Source organism: Notothenia coriiceps, unplaced genomic scaffold (assembly GCF_000735185.1).
Source record: "Notothenia coriiceps isolate Sejong01 unplaced genomic scaffold, NC01 NC01_scaffold00024372, whole genome shotgun sequence".
NCBI lineage: Eukaryota > Metazoa > Chordata > Actinopteri > Perciformes > Nototheniidae > Notothenia > Notothenia coriiceps.
The window spans coordinates 10,786-22,216 of record NW_011357073.1 but is presented as its reverse complement, the minus strand read 5'-3'; the positions used below and the strand labels follow the sequence as shown (position 1 = coordinate 22,216).

At 42.9% G+C, this 11,431-nt stretch overlaps 2 protein-coding genes across 2 annotated transcripts in view; one reads left to right on the top strand and one right to left on the bottom strand.

Annotated features, from left to right (window-relative positions):
* Positions 1-13: 13 nt before the first annotated feature.
* LOC104954977 (cyclin-dependent kinase 5 activator 1) lies at positions 14-2,697 on the bottom strand. Its single transcript, XM_010782196.1, has 2 exons — positions 2,356-2,697; positions 14-1,159 (listed from the first exon to the last, which is right to left on the bottom strand). The coding sequence occupies exon 2, from the start codon at positions 920-922 to the stop codon at positions 14-16; it is 909 nt and encodes a 302-aa protein (XP_010780498.1). The 5' UTR covers positions 923-1,159; positions 2,356-2,697.
* Positions 2,698-3,843: 1,146 nt separating this feature from the next.
* Positions 3,844-11,431, top strand: part of LOC104954976 (26S proteasome non-ATPase regulatory subunit 11B) — a 9,651-nt gene continuing 2,063 nt past the window's right edge. Inside the window, 8 exon segments of the mRNA XM_010782195.1 lie at positions 3,844-3,980; positions 5,379-5,480; positions 5,601-5,797; positions 7,408-7,465; positions 7,819-8,013; positions 9,978-10,122; positions 10,235-10,295; positions 10,636-10,727. Of these exon segments, the coding sequence (XP_010780497.1) occupies positions 3,890-3,980; positions 5,379-5,480; positions 5,601-5,797; positions 7,408-7,465; positions 7,819-8,013; positions 9,978-10,122; positions 10,235-10,295; positions 10,636-10,727 (941 nt within the window). The 5' untranslated portion in view covers positions 3,844-3,889.

Sequence of the window (11,431 nt, the reverse complement as noted above, 5' to 3'; positions counted from 1 at the left end):
CCCCAGCAGCCCCTCACCGGTCCAGGCCGATGAGTAGGCGGCTCCTCTCCTCCTCCTTCTGGCTCTCGTTCTTCAGGTCGGCGAACACCTGGGTGAAGTAGTGCGGGTCGGAGTTGATCTGCAGCATCTTGGCGCTCATCAGGTTGATGATGGACAGGCAGCGGTCCCAGAACGTCTCCTTGGAGCTCTCCACCAGGAAGGGCTTCAGGGGGTAGGAGATCTCGTTGCCCATGTAAGAGTAGGACAGGTAGAGGCAGGTGAGCAGCACGGCCTGCAGCTCGTGCTCCGTGGCCACCTCGGAGGAGACCACGTCGCGGCACAGCATGTAGACGAAGACCACGTTGGCGGGGGTGATGAAGCCCTGGTCCTGCCAGCCCTGCAGCAGCAGAGAGCGGTCCACGCTGCGCAGCCACAGCACCGGGTCCGTGGGGGACAGGTGTTTGAGCCGGTAGCAGCGCCGGCACAGGAACTCCCCCAGGCAGCGCAGGAGCTCGCTGGTGGAGGCCTGGACTATCACCCTCTTCGGGGTCCCGGGGGCCACGTTGGAGGTGGTGAGAGGAGCCTTCTTCACAGAGGCCACTGTGTTGTTGGAGGCCTTGGTGAGAGCTGGAGTGCTCTGATCCTGGGTGAAGGAGGACAGGTTGGCGCATGACTGGGACTTCTTCAGGTTCTCATTGTTGAGCTGGGTGACGTTGTTCTGGTAGTTCCCGTTGGGCTGCACCTTCTTGGAGCCTTTCTTCTTGGCCGACACCGCCACGATGCGCTTCCACGGGAGCACGTTGATGAGCGAGTGGCGCTTCAGGTTCTTGTCTTTGGCATTCTTGCTGTTCTGGACGGCCGTGTAGTGGCCCACCGTGGCCGGCCCATCCTCCAAGAGGGCCGCCTTTCGGTAGCTAGGGGACAAAGACAGCACGGTTCCCATGGTGACTGTAGGGGGGCTTCCAGGGGCTTGAGCCGCACTGGGTCAGAAGAGGGTCTGCCAGGGGAGATCCTGAGGGGCTCAGAGCCGCTATGCTGCTGGGAGCTGCGAGTCCCGGGCTAGAGGCTGCCGCTGGGCATCTAAGGCCTGGGAGGAAGAGATCCTGCAGCTTTTTGAGAGGAAGAAAATCTCCTCCACTCTGCTGGATTTCAGCTGTCTGTCTGCGTCTCCTGATGGCCACTGCAGGAAGCAGAAAACATCAATATTTAGAAGAATAGCTGGCGAAGGATCAATGACTCTTAGATTATCCATAGGATCTTCAAAAAGCAAATACAATGTATCCAATCTCAGATCAATTCTAGATTATTCAGCTTGCATGTGGTAATATCAGGGTTATCAGTTCTGTAATGTTCTCATGAATGTGTGCTTGAGTACTTTATCTGACTGCACCTCAGGCTTATTAGCAGTATTGATTTGACTCAGTAAGTGGTGGGCTGGATCAGTAAAGCTTACGCTAATTAATTCAAAAAAATATAGAACCCTGCTGCTGCATGATCAATGTAATAAACATCCTGAATGTACAAACATGTCGGTGTGAGGCTGCAGCCGAAATGCATAATCTGCAATGAGCATATGAATGGTGATAATACTATGGGAGATCAAAGATGGGAATTAATTATTCCACATTTAATGAAAATTGATATGATGAATGAACATATTATAATGAGAGAGACATATGTTATGGGCAATGGCCGACGAGCCACCATGCGCCACCCCCTCACTAAAATGGAAGACTGTAAACGTAAACACCTTAATAGGTGAAGGTCGCCTGCTGCATATACAGTAGCATATTAAAACACAAATCCAAGGTCATTCCATCTCTATTCAAACTAGATAAGCAAACAGATTTATGATTCTGTCTTTGCACAACATGTTTTCCTCCTCGCTGCAGTATCTACTGTATGCATACGTCTCTCGATGATCGACTTTGATCGCTTGCGCAGGATCCGAGCCTCCATCTTTCATTCCATCACCCTGTTATCAATCTGATCCATAAAAAAATCCGAAACATCAGCGTTAAATGTCAATTCACTGGGTTTAAAGAGCATGTATCGGACTTCTTGTTGTGTGATAAGGGCTTGTGTACATCGGGTACTCTCCATGGTGCTGAAACTGAGTGTCTGCGTCGAAATAAAAATGATGGCCGTGATAGGCGGTGGCTAAGAGATTAAGAGAACACTCTTATTTTCCTCCAACCTGTAAACATCTTACATATGGTGCTGCATTTAGCTGCCTTTATCTAATTTATTCCAATTGATTTAAATTGAGTTCCCTATTTCCCTGTTTATATAGCCGCACATGCTCTGTAAATGCACCAAATATATTTACAATGTGAACGCATGCAACAATATGTACCAAAATGAAAATAAACTCACCAAATGTCCTTCTCAATTAGGATATATTTCGCTGTAACGACGATGCTCCTCGTCCCGAGCCTGTTTTCCTCACAAGACGCGTTAAAAGCTTAAAACCATCTCCAAGAAAAGCAATGAACCCAAGAAAATAATCCGAGTCGAGGCGAAAAATAAAAAAGATCCAGCGGTGGAGGAACACACCTGGTGTCGGCGATGCGCAGACGATGTGAGGCAGTTGTGGAATGGATGCTTAGATGAAGATGTGCTCCTGGTCCTCCTCGGCCGTGAGATGCGGATGCTGCGAGGGCTGATGTTGTGTTGTGTCACTGGCTTCAGTGAGGAAGACTGGCGGAAAGGCGGTGGTGGGGCGCCGCCCTGCGCTCTGTGCGCGCTGCTGCCTCTGCTGGATACCACTCCGCCTATAGAAGAAGCACAGCATGCAAACTGAACCCGCTGAACTCACAGGATGTTTTTCTTCATGACACCATTATCACCAATAACCCAATCAACAGCATCCACATATAAGCACCAGTTGATAGGCAAGATCTATCGAAGCCTATACTGAGTAGTACTTTGCAGGCGATTGTGCGATTTTAATCCCCGGATAGGTTTATTTATCTCATCATATAGGCTACTGTATTTATATGTTCCGATAGTCCTTAGTGGGGGCGTGCCTGTATCTGTGCCACTCCAATATGAGATAGCCTATGGTCAGACCAATGCATAATGTAATTGGCAGATTGTGTTTCTTTATTCCATTTTTAATAATATCCTCTTATAGACCCCAGATAAATATATACATATTACAATTGTTGTTAAATTGTTCCGTCTTGGGGAATCACCGTTGTGGATTCGTCCTATATGGTGTAAGGATACTGAAGTATAAATAGGCTATGGTTTCAGAGGAGTTTTGCATCTCGCTTTAGATGACTCAATTCTTAAATGAAAACAGAAAACGTGAAATTGTGTCACATTGTCAAGAAAACTATTGCATTTTGGCTTTTGGTAAGCATTTGGGCACGTAGGCCTATCTTTTAAAAATGATAGGTCCCTGTTTTTTAACCCAAATGATTTATTATGATACCAGCATATTTTCTGATATTCACCTTGTTGGCCTTTTTTAAAGTGTTCAGAAATGTATACGCTAATACAGTCCATTGATATGGTAATTATTGGTTTGTTCTTTTTTAAGATTTTTAAAAGCACATAGCTCACCTAAGGAATTACATGTGTCGATACTAAGCAGGCTACGTCCATGTTTTAGGCTATAGCCTATCATCTTCTGCGATGAGTAACATTAGGCTACATGAAATAATTCCACCGGGCTTATATTGTCCTGACTAAAATATGACTCCTAAAAAGGATAATCGACAACAAATGACATATATACCGTTATATATAGGCTACACGCTTTGTGGAAACACTTACAGTTTTTCATTGTGACTACATTTCCCATTTGCCTTTAAATCTCAACATGCACGATGTCGTCACACACACGTAAGGTAACGTAGTCCCCTCACGTAATTTTCATTCAGGCAGCATTTGAATAAGGAAGATGGCGGCTGCAGCAGTGGTTGAGTTTCAGAGAGCCCAGTCTCTCATTAGCACGGACCGCAACGCCTCTATCGACATTCTCCACTCAATAGGTAAGTGTTCGTCCGAGGTTTGAGATGGACCCTTTTGATACCGAAATAATGTCTCGGTCAGTGTTCAGGCGGCCCGGTTAGCATGCTAGCTAGTGGCGTTGAATAGCAAGAGCCGGTGGTGTGCCTTGCTGACTCACTGTTGAACGCTGGGTAACGGCAAATGCTAGTGGATTTTAGCTAGTTAGCTCGTTAGCACCTATGCTAACTCTAGGCCTGGGCGTGAAATGTGTTAGTAGTTTTCACAAATGTTACATTTTTTGACTGTGTAATTGGGTATTGTGTTGCTGCGTCATTGACCACAGTTTCTAATATAACTATCATTAGCTCAACTTAAGACTGTCATGTTAGCATGATCGCTGTTCAGGCTAACGTCTTTAGCTTGTTGTCAAAAGCCTTTAAACCATTTCGTCAACACAGTGAAAAGAAGCTTTCTGATTCAGTACAATAACCATTACCATTTTTGAATTTAATGGTTGCTAAATGGCCATGGTTTGTTTGTGTTATTTGTGGCGCATACACGATCTTATGGAAATTGTACAATAATTTAAGTTACTGTAAACAGGTCTTACATTTCCTATAGGCATCACTGTCCTCAAATTGCCTTGTCACTTCTGTTAGCTGTCAAACTATCCGGCTACATCTATTAATCCGCTCAAATAATTATGTTGTGAAAAAGCATTGATTTTGTTCTCAGTAGTTTAGTTAATCATTTATAAGCAATTTGAGTACTTACAATTATATAAGTTGTTCTTTCTAGCATAAAGCCAGACATTTGCTCATTCCACCTTTTTTATTGGTACAATTGTATTCAAGCCATGGAATACTCAGGATATAAAAAAGAATAACAATATACAGATGTAACGTTAAGGATTTGTCAACATGAAAGTTGGAGATCATACACTGATTATTTGGATTTGTCCAAAATGTAAGTCATACTGGGAGACATTCATACAGAAATGTGTATTAAAGTTTGATTCCTTTTTTATTTCCTGACAAAGCAGCTGTCTAAAATGAAGATTTGTAATTGTAAAATATGTGGGTTCTGGACTGATGTTCAGACATGGAAATCTACTTAAAGAAAAAGGAATTGGGTTAGGGTGACTAATGTAAAATGTGCTTACAATGAGTTGTTGTTTTCATCATCCATAATTGTCATAATAGTAAGTAGACCCAACATTAAGTTATATTGAGGTAATGCAAATAAAACAGATCTTATAGGATTAAAAACAGGATCAAAACAGAAGTGAGTAAGATCATGTTTAAAAGTCAGAGACTCTCACTGAGTAAATGAGTGTATCGCTGTGTCACCCACACCGTTTCAAATGAACACATTGCATTAAGTTAGGATAGAATAATTAAATTGGTTTCTGTTGTCAACTTGTTGTCTTTCTTTATCAGTGAGGAGAGATATCCAGGAGAACGATGAGGAAGCTGTCAGGGTTAAAGAGCAGAGCATCCTGGAGCTGGGGACGCTGCTGGCCAAGACGGGACAGGCTGCCGGTAAGGATCAACTTTGATTTCCATTCTGTGTCTGTCTCTACTTAACCCAGAAACCTAATGGAACTTATTCTACGTTATGTATGCAATCTCTGAAATATTTCTCTCTCTTTTTGTCTACAGAACTAGGTGGTCTGCTGAAATTTGTGAGGCCTTTCCTGATTTCCATCAGCAAGGCGAAGGCGGCCCGGCTGGTCCGCTCTCTGCTGGATCTCTTTCTGGACATGGAGGCAGCGACAGGACAGGAGGTGGAGCTGTGTCTTGAGTGCATTGAATGGGCCAAGACAGAGAAGAGAACCTTCCTACGACAGGCTCTGGAGGTAAAGAGGTCTAGAAAAACCTTGTGGGTGCCTTCTAATGGAATATATGAAGCTTAATAAGCCATATGTTATTCTCCATCATTAATGTGTAGACCTCAAAGCCTCAATGCTAAACTCTGATAATAGGGATGTTTTTCCTTCTGTCAACCATCAACACCCAGTAATATCCAATTATATATTGGATATCACTAAAATATTATAAGGGTTTCGCAACAACTTATGTGCACCAATTAGGCTCTAAAGTGTTTATTATTTGCCTTATCTTTGAGAACTTGATTGCTGATGAGGCAGAAAATGGGAAACAACCCCAGCTGATATATCCGTCCTCTCCCCTTACCGTGATTAGCGCCAACACACGACACCTTTAATGATTAATGATAGTATAAACAAAAGCGATATCCCCAAACATGAATAGCAGCTGTGAGAGGAATCACATTAACATTTCCTGACTCAGGGAGTGGGAGACGCTTTGATTTCAAACATATTATGGTGGAGGAACTTGCTAAATGTGATAAAGCTTGTGACGAGTTGTAAACTTTGCATTACGAAAGTAAAAAACAAAAGATGCCAACACAGCTACTACACACTGCCATATACGATGACATCACCTTGCTTCATAGCAAAATGACTGCCAGCACACTCACAGCCAAGAATATCTGGAGCTTTTGGCTCAACAGATCTTTTATTACTTTCATGTGGCCTACAAAGTGAAGAAGAAAACTATGTGATGAAAGTGGCATGTGTGAGTAAGTGAAATCTGAGACGAGGGACGCTCTTAAGACAAGCCACGAGGACAAACATTATAAGTTATGTGAAAAAAAAAAGTGTAATAGCACCGTGAATACCATTCAGGAGTCCTCTTGTGATGTACTTTGATAAGATTCAGCTTAATATAGTTGTATAGTCCTTCAACAGTAGCCTCAGCAGACAGCAATGTAATGCCGCTTCACAATTTTGCATAGATCTAGCTACCGCCAGTCATTTAGCTCTTTCCCAAACTGCTTTAGATTTTTAAAAGTCCAGTATCTAAAACGTGCCTATTCCATCATGTGGGCCATGTTGTGTGTAGAGCATGATCAACGACCAAACATCAGGTTCATGTTGGTTTCTACCTGCCCAGGGGCTTCAAATGAAAATGAGCTCTCAGCTTAATCTATATATATGTATGGGGATGTATGTTATTTAGTTTTGTTCTTGGCGTTACATGTCATTAATTTGTAATGCTTGTTACAATCTCGGTTTATATCAAGACACTGTGAATGTGTGGGAGTAGAGTTATAGGGTTGAATGGGAAAACAAGCAAGATGTGTGGAATTTGAGGCCCATTAGGCTGCTCTTCCTAGGCCTTTAAACATATTCTGTAAAGATTAATAATTGCAATTATAATATGTTTTACATTGTTAAGGAATTATATTAAAAAAAAAAGATTATCACAAACCAAGTTCAGACTTCTAAATGCCGAGTAGGTCAAAGTTATTTTTGGTGTAACATATATCCTAGAAGTGTGTTTTGTCCTTCTGGTCCATGCTGCATGTTGTGCCTTTTAATATAAGGCAATATACTGGCACTGCTGCTCTCTGCTCGTCTAATGGCACACCTTGTTCTTTCAGGCTCGACTGATCGCACTCTATTTTGACACCAAAAGATACCCGGAGGCCTTGGCACTTGGTGAGTCTTTATGGAGATAAACCCTGTTTACCCTTTGCTTTAAAGGAAGCATATGTTCTCTGCTCCAGACACTGGATGGAAAGGCATGCATTGACATAATGTGAAAAATCACCCAGAGGAACAAAAACTAAAAAGATATCCTCTCTAGTTGCAATTTTATTGTATTGAGTGTTAAAAAGTTGTGGTCCTTCTTGGAACATATGTGGTATATTGGCATGTTCTAACTTACAATGAGAGGAGAAAGAACAGCACATATCAGACTACTATTGTAGACTTACCCCCCAGCTGTTTACCGAGTTGTTGCAACCGTTAATGTTCATCACATTAACTTTGGTTTATTGTACTACCCACAGGCACCCAGTTGCTTCTGGAGCTGAAGAAGATGGATGACAAAGCTCTGCTGGTGGAGGTGCAGCTGCTGGAGAGTAAGACGTACCACGCTCTCAGTAACCTGCCCAAGGCCCGCGCTGCCCTCACCTCAGCCAGGACCACCGCCAACGGCATCTACTGCCCCCCCAAGCTCCAGGCCGCTCTGGACATGCAGTCAGGTCAGACCTGTTCAATATGCTCACTCTATAAGATTACCTGGGCTAAGGTTTTCCAGTTTCAGTGTGTCTGTATGGGGAAACATATACCAAATAAGAATTTTATTTTCTTGTGATATTTCTGAATGCTAAATGACACAAATCAATTCCACAATAGGCAACCCTTGTTAACCGATCATTAAGCATTACAAAACAAGATTAGTGCCTTGTATGCAGGAGTGGTCTTAAAATAAATTGTTAAATGTTGATAACATTTTAATAGAGAAATTGTGGGATGTTTTTGCACAGGTGTATTCAACTATTTTGTGCTTATTTAGCATGTTTTCATTATTATGGGGCCATAAGGTTTGTAGCAAGATGAGACAAACCCTGTTGTCTACATTTTCTCTTTTCTGGTAATCCCACTAGGGGGTGCCAGACAAGTCTGTAATATAACATTACATTATACCAGTGGCGAACCGTGTCTATCACAACTGGACCTTCTTTAGACACACACACCCCCCCCCTCCTCCTCCTCCCCTCAGCGGCATTATAATGTCCGTCTTTTCACTGAATTGTCGTCTTGAAAAGGGTACTCACAACAATTCCGCAACAACTTCATCTTCACCTGTTGCACTTGTCATTTCAACGTTAAAAACAATAAAACGGCATGAATTGCTTCGTCGCATTCTAGATCCTCTGTCTGAAGCCAGTAAACTAGCGGGCCTTCTAGAGTACCCTGGAACCGAGGGAAACTCTGAAAGAATACGCCCATTGGCTACAAATCAATATATGATTGGTTGATCAAACTGTCAGTCCAAACGTACGCTCTCATTCGGTGAAACGGCCAGGGCATTCTATCAAGGATGTAGAATACCTTGGTTGAAGGATATTCTACCCAGAGACCCAGAAACAGATCTGATTGGTTGCTTTCTTTTCTAACATAAAACCCCTGAAATGCGTAGTGCATGGTCCGAGAAGGACAAACAAATCAACGTAACACTATAATATTACAGATCAACAACACAGATACGATTCTCATTTATTCATTTTATTTACATTTTATTTATATAATTAAATCGATATTTTGTTTGTTTTATCTTAGTGTTCCAGGGTATTCTCTGAATAACTTGAAGGCCCTGACGGTTCGCCACTGCATTATACAGCTCTGGAAAACAATTAAGAGACCACTGCAGCATTATCAGTTTCTCTGGTTTTTACTATTTATAGTTCTGTGTTTTTAGTTTATTCTATAAACTACTGACAACATTTATCTCTGCTGTAATTCAACAGACACTGGAAAGGAGTGGCTGCCATGCATGTACAGATTGAGATTTAATACAAATTAGGAGTGGTCTCTTAATTTTTTCCAGCGCTTGATCTCATTCAGCCTACTATGTATCCATGGTACTAGTGTATACTTAATTAAGACATTCCTACAGGAGCAATTTTGGTAGACTTCCATTTAACCCCTGCATGCGTTCAAATTTTAAACAATGTTATTATTTCCAAAATACTTAAAATGGGTTAATATATTATAATTAGTATGATACAAAACCTTCTATGAAGCAACCCCTTGTTCTTTACAGCTGGTGGAAAAATGTATATCCTTGTTCTAGAGTGATTGAGTGTTCTTTTATTCTGATAACCATCTCAAAGTCACAGAGTTGTGACACAGTGTTTAACAGTGAACGCAGACAAGCTGGGATAATATCAGTTATTTATGACTGTATAACACACAGTGAACAGGAAGGAGAGGCAGCTTGCAGCTAATTGTTTGGGAATTTCCAACATTATTTATTGCGGTCTGGTCAAAACCCAGTGAAAGCCAGCACACAGTGGTTTTAATATTTGTGTAATCGTACATACCAGCTACCCCCAGCGAGTTTCTCCAGATTTGTTGGTATTTCACATTTCACGGTGTCACAGTTGTTTTGTTGTGACTACAGACGGTAACTCACTGTCATGCTGTGTCCTCTGTGTTGCAGGGATCATCCACGCAGCTGAGGAGAAGGACTGGAAGACGGCTTACTCCTACTTCTTTGAGGCCTTCGAGGGCTACGACTCCATCAACAGCCCCAGAGCCGTCACATCACTCAAATACATGCTTCTGTGCAAAATTGTCCTCCAAGCGTAAGTAGATCTTGAAATGTGAATGAATGTCCATTACTTGCACACCCTCTTAGTAACTTTGAGTTATTACATTACTGACTTTTATTTCAATATGTTTATTTATCTGTTTCAGCCCAGAGGAGGTTCCAGCTCTGATCAGTGGTAAACTGGGCCTGCGATATACCGGCCGACAGGCAAGTGCTCACCTTTCTAATCGTAGCAGATTGGGCTAAGTAGCAATGTCACTTTGTTCAACCTTACATTAAAAGTAGGATGAAGAATAAATGTGGTGATGTATACTTTTGGAAAAAAAATTAAATATAAGCTGCTTTCTTTCTGTTGCCTCTTTCATTCAAACAATTTTATGTTTTGTGTGTCTTGCAATGGAGCCTTTTTGAAGTTACGTCTGGTTCTGTCTTGGTCTCCCTAAAATAAACTTATTTGGTTCCCAGATATCTAGTTTTGTGGATGTAAACGTAATAATTGAATTACTTTCTGTAGAATAACATGTATCTTTTGTCTTTCCTCTTTTAGACGGATGCACTGAAGTGTGTGGCCCAGGCCTGCAAGAACAGATCATTAGCAGACTTTGAAAAGGTAAGAACTCTTGCAGTCCTACCACATCTGTGTTAAAGGTCCCATGTCATGCTTTTCCGGTTATTACCCGTCCCCTTGTGTGTTATGAAGGTTTTTCTGCATGTAAACGGTCTGCAGAGTCACAAACCCTCAAAGTACACCCTGTAGCACCAGAACGCGTCGTTGGAGATTTCTCTTTTTTCATTTGTTTCTTCCGGGTCCTATTGACGTCCTGAAGTCAAAATGGACCAATCCGCGGAGCTCCGTACACACACACTCACTCAGCCTTATCTTTTCTCAGCCGCGGTGCTACGCAGAGCTCCACACACACGCACGCACGCGCGCACTCGGCGCTCAGGCTGTGAGTGTGTGCTCAGGCTGAGCGCGCACTCGGAGCTCAGGCTGTGAGTGTGTGCTCAGGCTGAGCCTCCGCAGTGTTCTCGCAGACCCCACGCAGCCACCAGGAAACGAACACCACGTCAATCCCACCTCACACTGTCCGTCCTCGAGCCTCAAAAGGGCGCAGCAGTGAGGGCCGCAAAAGTCCTCGCCAACACAGCCACCGACCCCACGCAGCATTTTCTCATCTGTTTTGTCTTTACTGGTGCTCAATTTTCTGCGTTGGCTAACAACGCCATTTTGGTAACACATAATCACTGATGCTTCCGCCGTGCCTAACATGTGGTGCGACTCATCAGACAGAGTGGCTCATAGGGGGGAGGGGGGGGGGGCAGGAGCTCCAACAAGCCCGCGT